General features: G+C 40.9%; 1 protein-coding gene across 1 annotated transcript in view; it reads right to left on the reverse strand.

Annotated features, from left to right (window-relative positions):
* Window positions 1-14,495: 14,495 nt before the first annotated feature.
* Window positions 14,496-17,117, reverse strand: part of APCDD1 (APC down-regulated 1) — a 33,436-nt gene continuing 30,814 nt past the window's right edge. Inside the window, exon 5 of the mRNA XM_046672065.1 lies at window positions 14,496-16,595. Coding sequence (XP_046528021.1) covers window positions 16,144-16,595 — 452 coding nt within the window. The 3' untranslated portion in view covers window positions 14,496-16,143. The remainder of the gene's footprint in view (window positions 16,596-17,117) is intronic.

Raw genomic sequence — 17,117 nt, forward strand, 5'->3', positions numbered from 1 at the left:
AAACTATTAGAGTAACGAATCAGTAAGTTGCAGGACACAATATCAACACACACACACTCTATACATTAGCAATGAAAAATCTGAAAAAGGAATTAAGAAAATTCCATTTTCAACAGCATCAAAAAGAATTAAAAAGTTCAGAACAAACTTAACCAAAAGTGTACAATTTGTACACTGAAAACTAAAAGACCTTGTTGAAAGAAGCTAAGTAAGATCTAAATAACTGGAAAGACATCCAGTGTTCGTGGATTGGCAGACTTAATATTGTTAAGTTGGCAATACTCCCCAAACAGTTTACAGATTAAATGCAATCCCTATCAAAATTCCTATAGTCTTATTTGCAGAAATGGAAAAGCCAATCCTGAAGTTCACATAGAATTGCAGGGCGCCCTAAATAGCCAAAACAATAGTGAAAAAAAAGAGCAAAGTTGCAAGACTTATACTTCCCAATTTCAAAATTTACTACAAAGCTACAGTAATCAAAATAAGGTGGTACTGGCATAAGGACATATGTTAACGAAAGGTATACATGAGATCATATACATACTGATCATGGAATACAATTGAGAATTTATAAATGAAACTATACATCTATTGTCACTTGATTTCAACAAGGGTACCAAGACCATTCAATAGGGAAAGTATAGTCTCTTCAATAAATTGTGCTGGGACCACTGGATGTCCACATGTAAAAGAAGGAAGTTGGACCTTTATCTCTCACTACATACAAAAATTAACTCAAAATGGTTCAAAGACCTAAATGTAGGAGCTAAAGCTATAAAACTCTTAGAAGAAAAGATAGGGGTAAATCTTTATGACCTTGGATTTGGCAATGGTTTCTTACATATAATATCAAAAGTACAAACAACAAAAGAAAAAACAGATAAATTGGACGTCATCAATTTATCAAAATGAAAAAACTTTTGGGCATCAAAGGACACAATCAGGAAAAGGAAAAGAAAACCCAAAGAATCAGAGAAAACATTTGCAAATCATAAATTTGATAAGGGTCTGGGATCCAGAATATAAAAAGAACTCATAACTCAACAACTAAGGGATAAACAACCCAATTCGAAATGGAAAAAGGACTTGAATAGACATTTCTCCAAAGAAGACATGCAGGTGGATACTAAGTACATGAAAAGATGCTCAACATTAACAGTCATTAGGGGAATGCAAATCAAAACTACAATGAGATGTCAATTCATACACACTAGGATGGCTACAATTAAAAAAATGGAAAATAACAAGTGTTGGCGAGGATGTAGAAAAATTGAAACCCTCATGCACTGCTGGTGGGAGTGTAAAATGGTGCAGCTGTTCCTCCGTAAGTTAAACATACAATTACCCTATGATCTAGCAACTCCACTCCTAGGTATATACCCCAAAGAATCGAAAATAGGTGTTTAAACAAAAACTTGTACATGAATGTTTATGGCAGCACTACTTGCAATAGATAAAAGATGGAAACAACCCAAACGTCCAATGACTGATGAATGAATAAACAAATTGTGGTATATAATGGAATATTACTCAGTCATAAAAAGTAATGAAGTACTGATACATGGGACAGTATGGATGAACCCAGAAAACATGCTAAGTGAAGAAGCCAAACAGAAAAAGCGACATATTATATGATTCCATTCGAATGAGATTTCCGGTATAGGTAAATCAATAGAGATGAAAAGCAGATTACTGATTGCCCGGGGCTGGGGGAAGGGGCAACAGGAGCGACTACTTAAAGAGTACCAGTCTCCTTTTGGGGTGATGAAAATGTTCTGGAACTAAAAGGTGGTGATGGTTGCATAACATGAATGCACTAAATGCCACTGAACTATATGCTTTAAGGTGGTTAAAATGGTGAATTTATGTTATATGACTTTAAACACGATAAAAATCATTATTATTTAAATGGTTATTTATAGACATTGTCTTCATCTACGCCTCACTGTGTGTCAGATTTTTCTGGAAGTGTACTCACTATCAAAATGCACAAATAACACTTTGCCTTAAATGATCATTATTTCTGTTACCTTATTAATATTCAGCTGCAAACTCTTGGAAGCTGGAGGCAGTGTATTAATCTCTGTGTATTTCCCCCAGGGCGGCTTTCAGTGTCTTACACATAAGAGTTCTTAAAGTAAAATGCCTCATAGGGAGGAGAGAGGAGTCAAAGCCCCAAGATGCACAATGACACGCAGCATGAGTACCTCTAACAACTTCCATTTTTGAGCTCCTGCCCCAAACCAGGCACACTCGTCATTTCTAATTTTCACAACGATTCTGCAAGTTCAATACAACAGCATGCCAAGGGAGCGACAGCTGGTCAGCTAACACCAAGAGAGAGTTAAAGCAAGAATATCATAAAGGATGATCCAAATGTACCTTGAATATTTCATTTTAATTAAAAACATATAGACATACTCATCAATCCTTTCATAAGGAACCGGAGACATTCTTTGCTCATTGCCCACTGATTTCTTGCATACATCTGATGCATGGCCCACAGTTTCCAGTTTTGCTTTCCTTAATGAAAAGGGAAAACTTAGAAACACTGAAATCACTGGAGTTCAGACTCCTACATTTTTAGGAGTCCACCCCAACCAGTAATTTACAGTTGTCTTACTTAAACCTTACTCAGAAGCAATATTTTCTTCACTTTTCATATTGTCTAACACATTCAACTTGTATTTCACGGAGACAACAATTCTCTTTTAAAATATTTTAACAATTACTTTATTAATTTTTCTTTTTGCTTTGAAATTATTTATATAATTACAACCAAAAGAACAGCCAGCATAACTAAGTTTGGGAATTGAAACAACTTACTATTCCCGGGCATATGACTGAGCTGGTAGCAGCAGAAATGCTGGGTGTACTAGAGAGTAAACTAAAGCCACGCCTCTCAAACTTTAATGTGCACACAAATCATGTAGAGAGAGGTCTTAGTGAAATGCAGATTCTGACTCAGCAGGTCTGGAATGGGGCCTGGGATTGTGCACTTCTAACAAACTCCCAGGTGATGCAGAGCTGCTGGTCCACTGTCCAAACTCTGAGGAGCAGGGCACTAAGGCAGCCCATGAGCATCAGCCAGTACATTTTCCTGAGAGAATGAGACAGTTCGTTAGTCCGGGACATGGAAATACAGGTCTATTATGAAAGCTTCAGTTTTACTGGGTTATGATTCTCATTATGTAAGTGAGGGAGCTGAGCACAGAGAAGCTGAATGACTTACCCAAAGCGGGCAGGTGGGCAGTGGGTGGGTAGGAACTCAAATGCACATCTCTTTGGCTCCAACAACCATACTCTTTCCACTGCATGTCAAGGAACGCTAGAGCAGAGAGCATAAGGCACCACAGGCACATCAGGGCTGTAGAAAACGATGGCAATTCTGCCCCGCCTGCTCAGAGGAAACAGCAAAAGGAGAAAGCAGTTTCCAGGGCAAGATCTGTGACTTTGAAGCCTTCTTACAAATTAGAAGGGTCAGCTAAAGGTAAATTCCTTAAATTTATGTATCGTCATAAGAACTTTGGGCTTCCAGAGTTCCTATTAGTTTTTAATTATTTTTATCCTGGTGCTCTTCAAGTGAATTGAAACTGAACTTATTGGCTCTCTGTTGTCTGGAAAAATGATCAGAAACAAGGCAGGAGTGAACACTTGGGCACAATACAGCGATGTTAATGTCCACATCGTTCCCGGGAGAAAGGCTGCTTCAGAGACAGGAAGTACTGTTGTTTTTCAGTCAGGCTGCTCATTTGAATTCATATTCACTGCTTTATTATGCTTAAAATTGCACATGACTTCTTTGGATCCTTGGTCCAATAATCACTTTAATGTTTTATTTATTAATGCAAAAAAGGACTTGCCTTTCAAGTTTGTTATCTCTCACTTCAATGGAATTTTTCAAAGTATTAAGAAACTAGTTCCATGGTACCGTCTACCCAATTTGAAATTGGCACAAGATTCTGAAGTGTTCTTGGTGCTCCTGGGTGTTTCCTGCCATTTAGTTTCAAGCTAATAAGGAAATGCAGAGGTTGGCTAGAGTTTGCTATGAATACTGTAGATAGACATTTGTGCTGGAACACACTCAAAGAAGGTTCTTTAGAGAATGTATTTCATCCTACCAGGGACTTTATTTTCTTGGCTATTGAAATGATTTGTGTTTGGAAACCAGAGCTGTTTCTCATCTTTGACCAACTCTTTTGTGAAGTCTGAACTCCCATGTTTATGTAACCCATCTGTGACATCATTCAGTTGTTTCCATGGCAAAAAAGTAATAGTCAAGGAAGGGACAATATAAAATGTAATACATTTTTGGGGGGGATAAATATCTATTCAAGTTCTTTTCCAATTTTTTAAATTGAGTTTTTGCTTTTTTTTTTTTGCTATTGTGTTGTAGGAATTCCTTCTATATTTTGGATATTAACCCTGTATCAGATATATGGTTTGCAATATTTTCTCCCATTCCATAGGTTGCTTTTTCACTCTGTTGATGATTCCCTTTGTTGTGCAGAAGGTTTTTAGGTTTATGTAGTCCCACTTGTTTATTTTTGCTTTTGTTGCCTATGCTTTTAGAATCATATCCAAGAAATCACTGCCAGGACCAATGTCATTAAGTTGTCCCCTGTGTTTTCTTCTTAGAAGTTTTACAGTTTCAGGTCTTATGTCTAAGTCTTTAATCCATTTTGACTTGACTTTTGTGTATGGCCTAAGGATACAATTTCATTCTTTTGTATGTGGATATTCAGTCTTCCCAGTACCATTTGTTAAAGGGACCATCTTTGTGTATTCTTGGCACCCTTGTTGGAGATCACTTGACTCTATAATAGAGGGTTTATTTCTGGGCTCTCTGTTCTGTTCTATTGGTATATGTATCTGTCTTTATGTCCGTACCATATTGTTTTGATTACTGTAGCTTTGCAACATATTTTGAAATCAGGAAGTATGATGGTCCAGCTTTCATCTTCTTTCTCAAGATAGCTTTGGCTATTCAGGGTCTTTTGTGGTTCCATATAAATTTTAGGATTGTTTTTTCTATTTCTGCAAAAAATTCCATTGAGATTTGATAGGAATTTCACTGAATCTGTAAATCTCTCTGGGTTGTATGGACATTTTAACAGTATTAATTCTTCCAATCCATGAATACAGGCTATATTTCCATTTATTTGTGTCTTCTTTAATTTCTTTCATCAACGTTTCATAGTTTTCAGCATACAAGTCTTTCACCTCCTTAGTTAAGTTTATTCCTAGTGTGAAAGACAACCTATGGAGTTGGAGAAAATATTTGCAAACCATATAACTAATAAGGGGTTAATAATCAAAATATATAAGGAACTTCTACAACCCAACAGCAAAAAAAGACCAAATAATGTGATTAAAAAATGGGCAAAGATAAAAAGAATTATATATCACAACTAAGTGAGCTTTATTCCAGGTATGCAAGTCTCGTTCAACATCCAAAAATCAATTAATGTAATCCATCACATCAATAAGCTAAAAAAGAAAAATTGTATAATCATATCAATAGATGCAGAAAAAGCATTTGACAAAATCCAACATCCATTCATAATCAAATATCTCAGTAAACTAGGAATAGAGGACGTGATAGAGACTATCTACAAAAAACCTACAGCTAACATCATACTTAATGGTGAGAAACTTGAAGCTTTTCCCTAAAATCAAGTCCCGGGCAAGGATATCCCCTCTCACAATTCCTTTTCAGCATCATAGTGCAAGTTCTTCCTAGTGCTATAAGGCAAAAAAAGAAATAAAAGGTATATGGAGAAGGAAGGAAGAAATAAAACTATCTTTGTTCACAGATAAGATGATCATCAATATAGAAAATCTGAAAAAATCAACAAAAAAACACCTGGGACTAATAAGCAATTATGGCAAGGTTGCAGAATATAAAGTTAATATGCAAAAGTCAATTGCTTTCTTATATAAAAGCAGTGAAGAAGTGGAATTTGAAATTAAAAACATAATACCATTTATATTAGCACTCTAAAAAATTGCATACTTAGCTATAAATCTAACAAAATATGTACAAAATCTATATGAGGAAAACTACAAAACTCTGATGAATGAAATAAACGGAGAGACATTTCATATTCATGGATGGAAGACTCACTGTCAAAATGTCAGTTCTTCCCAACTTGGTCTATAGATTCAAGGCAACCCCAATCAAAACACAAGTGAGTTATTTTGGGGATGTTGATGAACTGATTCTAAAATTTATATGGAGGGGCAAAAGACCCAGAATAGCCAACATAATATTGAAGAAGAACAAATTTGGAGCACTGACACTACCCAACTTCAAGATTTACTTTAAAGCTGTAGTAATCAAGACAGTTTGGTATTAGCAAAAGAATAGACAAATAGACCAATGCAACAGAACAGAGAGCCCAGAAATAGACTCATAGAAATATAATCAACTGATCTTTGACAAATAAGTAAAGGCAATACAACAGAGCAACCAATGGTGCTGGAACAACTAGACACCCACGTCTGAACAAAAATGAATGTAGAAATAGAGCCTTCGTCTTTCACAAAAATTAACTGAAAATGGATCATAGACCTAAATGTAAAATGAAAAACTATAAAACTGCTAGCAGATAACATAGGAGCAAACCTAGATGAGCCTGGGTACAGTGATGACTTTTTAGATACAACACCAAATGCACAACCCACGAAAGAAATAATTGGTAAGCTGGACTTCTAAAATTAAAAACTTCTGCTCTGTGAAAGACAACGTCAAGAGAATGAGAAGACAAACCACAGACTGGGAGAAAATATTTGTAAAGACACATCTGATAAATGACTGTTATCCAAGATATCTTGAAACTCAACAATAATAAACAACCTGATTTTAACAAAAGGGCCAAAGGCCTTAACAGAAACCTCACCACAGAAGATACACAGATAGCAAACAAGCATATGGAAAGAGGTCCACACCATATGTCATCAGGGAAGCACAAATTAAAACAGCAATGAGATATGACTACACACCTATTAGAATGGCCAATATCTGAAACACTGACAACACTAAATGCTGGTGAGGTTGTAGAACAACAGGAACTTCCATTGCTGTTGGGAATGCAAAAGGGTACAGCCACTTTGCAAGACAGTTTGGCAGTTTCTTATAAAACTAAACATACTCTCACCATATGATCCAGCAAGCACAGTCCTTGGTATATACCCAAAGAAGCTGAAAACTTATGTACACAAAAACCTGCACATGGATGTTTATAACAGTTTTATTCACAACTGCCAAAATTTGGAAGCAGCCAAGATGTCTTTCAGTAGTTGAATGGATAAACAAACTGTGGCACCTCCAGACAATGGAATGTTATTCAGCACTAAAAAGAAACGCTCTATCAAGCCATGAAAAGAGATGAAGGACTCTTAAATGCACATTACTAAATGAAAAAAGCCAATTCAAAATGCTACAGCTGTATAATTCCAACTATATGACATTCTGGAAAAGGCGAAACTACGGAGACAGGAAAAAGATCAGTGGTTGCCAAGGGGTGGTAACAGTGGAGGGATGAATAGGAGAAGCACAGAGGATTTTTAGGGCGGTGCAAATACTCTGTAGGATACTGCAATGATGGATATATATCATTATATATTTGTTCAAAGCCATAGAATGTACAACACCAAGAGTGAACGATAATGTAAAAAAGACTTTGGATGGTAATGGTGTGTCCATGTAGGTTCATCAATTGTAACAAATGTACCACTCTGGTGGGGGATGTTGATAACGGGGGAGGCTATGCATGTGTGGGTGCAGAAGGCAGATGAGAAATCTCTGCACTTTCCCCTCGATTTTGCTGTGAAGCTTAAACTACTCTAAAAAAAGTCTTAATTTAAAAAATGGGCAAAAGACTTAAACAGACATTTCTCCGAAGAAAACATACAAATGGCCAATAGGTATACTAAAATCATTAGGGAAATGCAAATCAAGACCACAAAGAGATATCATTTTACACCTGCTAGGATGGCCGTTATCAAAAAAACAAGTGACAACAAGTGTTGGAGAAGATGTGGAGAAATTGGAACCCTTGTACACTGTTGGTGAGAATGTAAAATGGTCCAGGCATTATGGAAAATAATATGATGGTTTCCCAAAAAATTAAAACTAGAACTCCCATCTGATCCAACAATTCTACTTCTTGGTATTTATAAAGGAAATGAAATCACTATCTCAAAAGATATCTGCACCCCCTTGTCCATTACAGCATTATTTACAACAGCCAAGATGTAGAAACAACCTAAATGTCTATTGACAGAGGAATGGATAAACAAAATGTAGTATATCTATACAATGGAATATATTCAGCATTAAAAAGAAGGAAATCCTATAAAATATGACAACTTGGATAAACTAGAAGGACATTATGCTAAGTGAAATAAGCCAGTCACGGAAGGACAAATGCTGTATGATTTCACTTATATGAGGGATCTAAAATAGCCAAATTCATAGAAGCAGAGAGTGGAACTGTGGTTTCCATGGGCTGTGGGGAGAGGGAAATGGGGATTGCTATTCAACAAGTATATCATTTCAGTTACGCAAAATGAATAAGTTCTAGGGATCTGCTGTACAACATCATGCCTATAGTTAATAATACTGTAGTATACGCTTAAAAATTTGTTAAAAGGGTAGACCTCACGTTACATGTTCTTACTACAATAAAAAATGCTATACATGCTTATATATACACATACTTCCACTGTGTATATACCACGTTTTGCTTATCCATTCCTCTGTTGGTGAACATTTGGGTGGCTTCAACGTTTTGGCTATTGTGAAAGATGCTGCTATGAAATGAATATGCAAATATCTCTTTGAGACTCTGCTTTTGATTCTTTTGAGTACATACCCGGAAGTGTAAAAAATGTAACATATATTTTTAACATGGTGCATGTCTTGGCATTGAACTTTTCATATTGAAAATAAGAGTATCAATCAGTTCAAAGCCAGTGACTACATGAGTCATCTAAAGGAAGATTCATAGAGAACAGAGACAGAAAATAGCTTGGGATAAAAATATAAAATCTGATGTGAGTTAAATGATCAATTATACCCCTCCCCTAAATGGAAAGCAAAGTTTGTGTAATATGGAAAATATTTTTCATTTAACATGTCCTCATGGAATCTGAGCAGTTCAGCTTCTTGTTCACGCCTCTCCTCTTCTCCTTTGTCCACTCATCCTGTCCAGCAACTAACCTGCCTCCTTGGCAATGGAGTCTGTAGTGTGAGAGGGGCGACCACGTGTGTGGGCATGTGCCAGAAGATCGGATCAGCTAAAGAAGGACTTTACTGCTTACGAAAGGAAGCACCTCCCCAGAAAGGCTGCCACCAAATTTGATCAGATGCCCTAGAAGCACTAAGGCATCATCTGAAAAAATGATTCAAACTCATATGTTCCCTCTACTAAGATCAGATGTGCTACAAATAGAGAAAAACAAACTCAAAAGCTGATCATCAAAAGGGGAAAAAGATTATTTACAAAAGTATGTGCCAAAAACTTAGGAAAAGCAAGAAGGGCTAGTGCAGTCCTCTGAGGCTAGGAACCGTGGGGAAGCCTGCAGGGGCATGGGAGGAGGTGGTTACTGTACCACAGAGAGGGCAGCTGTTTGGAGAGGGCGGTCCGGTAGGCGCTGTGGCTCTGGCAGCCACCCGACAGTGACTCAGGAGGTAGACAGCCAGGGGAATAAATAGCCCTATCCTCGGCTGGGATCGCCGGCCCAACTGCCCATTAGGTGAATTCAGTCAGAAAGCAGAAGGCAAGGCAGCCCATTGCTGCAGTCTGTCGGGGAGCAGGCAAGGACAGTGAGGGCAGATCTGGAGAGACCAACGGGAGGTATCCTACACACTTGCCATGGAGCGCATCTCCTGCATTTTCCTCTTAGCCTCTTCTGCTGAGTGTAGCCTCATCTCCTGAGCACTTCATCCCAAAGACGTAGACGAGCCTGTACATCTGAAATGACCAAGCTGTGGCCTGGCTGGTACCACTATCCCACAGATGGGAGAATGATGAACATTTGACTTGGGTGCAAAAACTGGGAGAAATTATGGAGAGCTGAAGTGAGAGATTAACTGGGCAATGAGTTATTTAATAACCACAGGCAGACATGGCTTTACACGGAAGGCGTGATAAGCCAGGGCCAAGATGAAAGCGGCATACTAGGATGACAATTCACTGAAGTATACTCGTGGCCCAAAGAGCACAAACACCAGTGCACACACCTCCACCCAGAGGAGCCCTCACACTGCCCAACATCCGTCTTCTAAGGAGTTTCCCCGAGCGCATTAAACCTTTCTCCAGCTTGACCTGACGTGCTCAAACATCTGTCACTTGAACCTGAATATCAAGTGTGCTCGTGTGTGCACAGGAGCCCATCCTGAAGGCACCTGCACTCACTGGTCTGCAGACCTTGGACCAGGAAAGATCTGAAAGGAATCAATCTTGGCCTAGCTGAAGAACTGAGGGTCACTCAAGCCCAAAGATGTCTGGAAGTTGAAACTGCCCACTCACTGCAAAGAAGGCACCCGTTGTTCTGTCCCGATGGTTCCCGAATGAGGAGAGGCTCCCTCAGCATTCCCAAGCCTGACGGAGGGAGTAGGGATGGGGGCTTCCACTCAAAGTTCAAAGCAGAGACTGCTGCTGCACTTGTTTCCACTTTCTCTCTCCTGAAGTCAGGGACTAGACACATACTTTGTAAGCTTCGCTGTGTGCCCCCATGTTCTGAAGGGTGGGTGATAAAGGCCTTAAAGAAAAAGACGTTTGTTTGTAGATATTTAGGACAAGCATGTGGCAAACCATAACTAGATTTTTCAGTAAGAATTCAAAACTGTAAAGGTTGAATGCTAGGTTGTTGTGACAATTAAATAAGGTAATGTATGTAAAGAACCAACTATGATGTTCTATGTTTAGTGTGCATTCAAGACGTGGCTGCTGTGGCTGAGAAAGCCAGGCAGAAATTCTAGGCCATAGAAAGGAGAGCAGAGCAATAAAAGCTCTCTGGTTCCCTAATCCTTAACCTCACGGAGCGTCGCTCTTATCTCCTGTCACATGAGATTAATAATACCTTCTTGGTCTCCCTTCAGTGGGACAAAGTTTCCAGGGAATTTAATGCTCTATTCACTAGCCTCATTTTAATAAACATTTAACACCTGGTCAAATTTCTTGGGCAATGTAATCTGGAACACTTGGCAGGGAAGAAGTGATTTATACATTGACAAAACATACGTGTAATTGAAAAACAAAAAGATCTTCACATTGATAAAGTGCTGAAAAAGCACTGAAAATGGATAAAGGTCTACGCTGGAATTAGATACTGATGGCTTCTCCTTCTACCCAAATGGCAGAGAATTCGATAAAGAATGTTGCCGCTTTTAGTAGACCGCAGTACTGGCACTGCTGCACCCTCCATTTGATATGAGGAAGAGAGTTCATTTCCATAAAGCTTAATATGTGCAAAGGACTTTGAAGGCAAAGCAGCTCTCCGTGCTGCTAAGGTGCCTCTTATTTCCAGGTAGAGCAGGGCAGCAATGGTGGGGGAGAGCTACCCTCCTGTTACACTCCTGTTTCACAGAATTGTTGCCTACCTCAGTGAACCCTCCAAGCTGCTTGCTTCTAATATAATGCTGTATACCCTCTCCTGCTTTGAGACCCATTGGAGACTCTAGGCTCTTCTCAGGGACTTTGCTTCAGTGCTCTGCTTGGGAGCGATGAGTTCAGGATGCTATGAAGCTAATGAACTATTTCCTTTCACATAAACAGTGCTGGCACTGAGATATAATATAGCTTCAATTCCAAAATGAGCTGGAGGATAAAACCACCATGTGCACCAGATCTCTCAATTTTTCAATCTATGTAAATGGATCCCAGGGCAGATGTGTTACCCTGGGCCCAGCCTGTGAGAACCCGGACTACCTTATTTAGGGGACAGGAAGACATTCTGTAAATGAGCTCTCTTAATAACTGGTGGCCCTCGCTTGTTTACAATAACCTTGATTTCCTGAAGGTCACAGCCTCTCAATTGTCTTAAGTATGTTGCTTCATCAGCTGCAGAAGGGATTGGGCCTCAAATGCCTAAAATTCTTGGAAAATATACTTCCCAATCTTCTGAGGATCTTCCTCAGCCTTTAATATCAATTGAGAGGAAGCGATTTCATGAGAAATAAAAATGCTGGAGTAGTTCCCTAGAGGCCAACCAAAGTGCCAGTTGCTCCTCGAGCTCAGGATGAGGACGAGAGAGCTAGTATGGTGGTCAGAGGAGCTCTAGAGGCCCGCAGCTGCAAAGTGCAGCTCTCTGCGCTCACAGACTCTCACGCCTCTGAATTCTAATGTGAGGGCCACATGAGATGGATTAAAAGAAGGAGGGATGGAATTGCTCAGGTGGTATTCCAGAGGGCGTAGGGGCCTCGGAGGTGGTTGCACAACAGATGTCAGAAATCAAGAGACCAAAGCGAATCCATGGAAAGCACGGCCCTCTTCTTAGAATGGGTGGCCACGAGTCAGATCCTGAGACCTGCTCTCCAGTGCAATGGTGCATCTGAGTGAAGGAGACGTGCATTTGTCAGTCTCACCCCCTGGGAGGCAGACATTGTGGCGTCAGTTAGGTCTCCCATGTCCACTTCATCTCATCTTGGCCAATGGAGAAGTTGGAGGGCATAACTCCTCTAATATTTTTTTCTAATGATACTGTTACTTTTGTCTCTTGAAACACCAGGGAAATACAGGATTGTAATAAATAGGGACCCCATGTATATTCAGAGGTTGTTTACCCTGCAAGCCAGAAACCCTCTTGGATCATCATAGGGATCTGAAGAATTCAATTAGTATTTTAGAATATGTGATTCTCTTACTGGCAAGAAAAGAATGCTTATGCATTTATTATGAATCTAGAAATCAACAGGAAATCTTTATCCAAGCTTTTACTTGCTCTCGATGCAGATGTGTCGTCATGAAAGATGTTTGGACTCATGAAATCTCAGAGGTCGCAAAAAGGCCAGAGAAGTCTATGAAGGTTAGAGAAGTTCTCTGCCTCAGGGTGGGCCCACTCTCCCTCTAACCCCACCCAACACCCCTTCTCCTAAATAACCCGCCGCAGGATGGTCAGTATTTTCCTTTGAGGACAGTGTCCTAAAATGCCAACTTAGATGCTGTCTGTTGGTTTCCATGTTCCATTGCCAGGTACCCAGTATGTCTTATAGGGATGGATGTACCATTTTAAAATTAAACATTGCCTTGTTTGTGTGGACAGCTATGAACATCATCTTTGTTTCCAAGATATAAAGAGTAGATGGAATAGAAAATGGCTCTTCAATAAATTTTTGTTAAAGCTTTCCCTTCAAACAGGAACCACAAGAGTCTTACATTCTAGTTGTTTCCACAAGGTGTGTGAGGCCCTATTGAGGACATCCTGGATGGCCAGTCTCTCAAACAGGAGTCTTTCATGTAGGGCACTGCTGAGAATTATCCTAGGGGGCTACCACAACACTGAACGCTGTGATGGACTGTTTGGGATGGACATGACCTGGAAATCACAGACACTGGCATGATGCGTGCTCCATGACACATGGCCAGATCATCATGTCCGAACAAACTACCTTTGTCCTGTACCTGGGAGATGGGATTCCAGGAAGCTCCTTTCTGAGTCCAGGATCTACTTGGATTTTACAGAGTTTGGAAGCTGAGCTCACATTCAAATTTTATCATTGCCCAAAGAATATCTTTTTGACCCTACCCATTGTCAGCCTGCTACCCAGGAAGAGAAGTCTAGTTGCAGCAGGCCGATGAATTCTGGAGGAGCCACCCTTCATTTACTCACCACTTTCCCCAAACCTAGTATTCACAAGTAGAACTACCTGCTACTGGCTTAGGAGTAGACTTGCCAGCCCCCGGCTGCATATTATGGAGCATTTTAAGCTTGTTATGGAATATTCTGGAGTCAGCCATACCTTCGCCCAGAGAAAGCATCTTGGTCTTGAGTTAAAATTTCTGACTCTCAAAGCTGAATGACTCTTAAAAGTAGATCACTACGTTTCTTCTAGAGATGGGAAATCACTGAGGATGAAGATCTTCATGGGCTACATGGCGGGGGCTTACTTTCAGAGACCCTTATTTGTGTTAACATGACCTAAGCAAGATAAGATGTCATATACGTGGGTGATATAGCAAGTAACAGGCACAAATATAACTGTCAATAATTGTGATTAAATTATCACTCTGTAATGATTTATAGTGTATCAGAAAGTGATATGATCACATGAATTTCATGTCATCCCTAAGACATATACACATATATTCTGTACATGTTAATACCTATATATCTGGATATACGTATATGTGTGTGTGTGTATATATATACGCAGTGTACTCTTTAAAAGTGTGAATAGCTAAATCTAGGTGAGTGGCCATGAGTTAAATGGCTACAAATCTACAACCTTTATAGTAAATCACTGAGGTATTCTTAGCAGTGAACACAGTTTTTCATATAATTTTATTACATCATTTAAAGATAGAATTAGTATTAATTAAATAGATCCACAGGTAAAATGTATTTTGTGGGCGTATTTTTGACATCGTTGTTTATTAAACTTGGCAGACATTAAGTTAGTATTTTCATGTGAATAAACCCCCTCAGTATGCACCACAACTTAAAATATAGTCTAAAGATAATGCACTTGGGTGCTCCATGCCATCCTTACAACTCCGCACCACATCGAGTGCCACGGCCTTGCATGAGGTTAATTCTTAAACACAGGATGCCTTTCAACCTTGATCATGGTTTCCGTGCTCACTATTAGTCACACCAGGCTTTCCCGTTACCCACCGTCTCCCTCCAGCAGTCTCTACTGGCAATAACACTTGGTGTTCAGATAGCACCATTGGAATAATCCAAAGTAACAGGTGGCCATGGCTCACGTACCCTCCCGATGTCTGTCTGAAAGAAGCCCAGGGACTCTACGTAAGGCGGCCCTGAGGCTCTGCAGCCAGGGCCAAGGTAACAGCAGGACAGAGACCGAGCGAACTGGCATGTCCAATCATAAGGGGACTTCACATACACGTTGGGGTTGGGGTCTAATGGGGCCCCCAGCTTGGGCACCCCCTTGCTCTCTCTTTGAACAGCCAGGCCCTTAGACACCAAGCAAGGTCTCTGAGCATCTGTCTTTGAAGGAGCAGAGAGCGAGAGTGAAGCTCCATCCGCTCGGCCCCAACCAGATGCAGCGTGAGCCAAGAAGAGGGTCCCACAAAGAGGACACTGGAACGGACGGGCACCTTATCATTTATGGGGCATTTAACGCCCTGCCACCATGCGGGGCACCACTGCTCCTGTCTGTTTGCTAACGGGACTGCTTCTGGTATTTGCTTGGCCACCCTTGCCTACTGAGCACGTAAGAAAACAGCATGCATTCCGCAGCCACCCAGGAACCAGCATAGAACCAACGTCTCTTTCCCAACAAGTTAAAACAACAATAGCTTAAATACTTTGAAACTTTAATTACAGATACTTTCCTACTCAACATTTGAAAGTTTGGATTCTCTCCTGTTTTGCATAAAGGCGGTCAAGGTGGTTAAGTTAGACTTTGCGTCTTTTCCTTTGTACATATCTACACTCAAGTCTCTTCCTTATTAATAAAAGGTGTCTTGATCACATTCCCAAACCAACTCTGCACCGGATTCCAGGTTGTAAAACTCGGAGAGTAAATAGTTTCACAGGAGGACAGGAAACAACCGCAGGAAAGTGGCAGGAAAAGCTGAAGCTTAATATTTGTTTCTTCTAAGTTCAACTTGAAATATAATAATAAAGAGGAAGAAAAGAAGAGGCCCCAGCTGTCACCCTGATCCCTCTACCAAACACACCGGCCCGACACCCTCTGGCGTCTCCAAGTGCAATTTCTACTGTGAAGACGCTCAGGCCAGGGATCCGACTGGATGGAGTTCACAGCAGAAACTTCGAACAGTGCTGCTCAGGACCCAGGTGGGGAGGTGGCGCGAAGCAGAGGCGAAAAGGAAGACGGTTCTCGGGGGCTCAAGTGCATCAGAAGTGGTGTCCTTTCTTTTCGTAAAGATAATGTGTAAATTGTAAAGAACCCTGGTTTGGAAAAATAGAACTTTTTAAAAATTTCTATCTGAGGAGGTTCCAGGGCGGCAGAGTCAAAAGGCAGGAGAGGGCCGCAAAGAGCAGGGGACAAGCGCTCCTCCTGGGGGCGTGGCTCCCGGACGGGTGAGCCCTGTGGTCGTCGGAGAAGTCCTCAGCCCTGGGTGCAGAGGATGCGCACTGGACCAGGGGCATCTGGTAGGATGTGGCTCTCTTCTCAGGCCTGTCAGGACTGGACCCGTCACTGGGCCTCTGGCCGTTGAACAGCAGGTAGCGGCCGCGGGCGTCCTGCTCCATTTTGAAGATCTCGTATTCCGTGTGAGGTAGTTTGATCCCCAGTGCCACGCAGCCATTGGTGTGCGTCACATCCTGCTGGACGCCCACCTGCCAGGAGCCCTCGGCCCCACACTCGTTCCCGTTGAAGACGTTGAGCAGCGAGGCCGTGGCCGCATCCATGGGGGTGACCTTCATGTGAGTCACTGCGGAAAGAGGACAGTTCCGTGACCCCCAGGGAGTGAGCGTGCGGAGCAGAAAGCCCCGGGAGCAATACAGCTGCACGCCTCAGCCCCAAGCTGTCCGTCCTACAGCCCACGGCGCATGCCCGCCCGCGGACCTCAGACTGCGTCACAGCATCAGCAGGTGAGGAGGTCGACACGTTGATCTGAAGGGAGGTCACCCAAATGTACTGCAGGTGTGACTAGGAAAAACCTGCATTTGGCCTAGAAATGCTGGACCCAGACTGTAGCTGATTGTCCCTGTTATTGTGAAATCAAACTATCACACCAAGTGTCTCCCGGGAGTCGTCTTTGATGACACTGACTCTTTGGGATTGACAAAATATTCAACAAAAACTGGGATTTTGTCTATGTGAAAAGGTTTTGAGGGTTTTTAATAGTTTTGGTGCCAAATACCTCTTCTAGTTAGCATTCTTGCAAATTATTACTGGCCCATAAATCAGGCATCTAAAATAAACTAGGCTGCAAGCAAGAAAAATATGAGCA

The sequence above is a fragment of the Equus quagga genome, chromosome 9, assembly GCF_021613505.1.
Source record: "Equus quagga isolate Etosha38 chromosome 9, UCLA_HA_Equagga_1.0, whole genome shotgun sequence".
Taxonomy (NCBI): domain Eukaryota; kingdom Metazoa; phylum Chordata; class Mammalia; order Perissodactyla; family Equidae; genus Equus; species Equus quagga.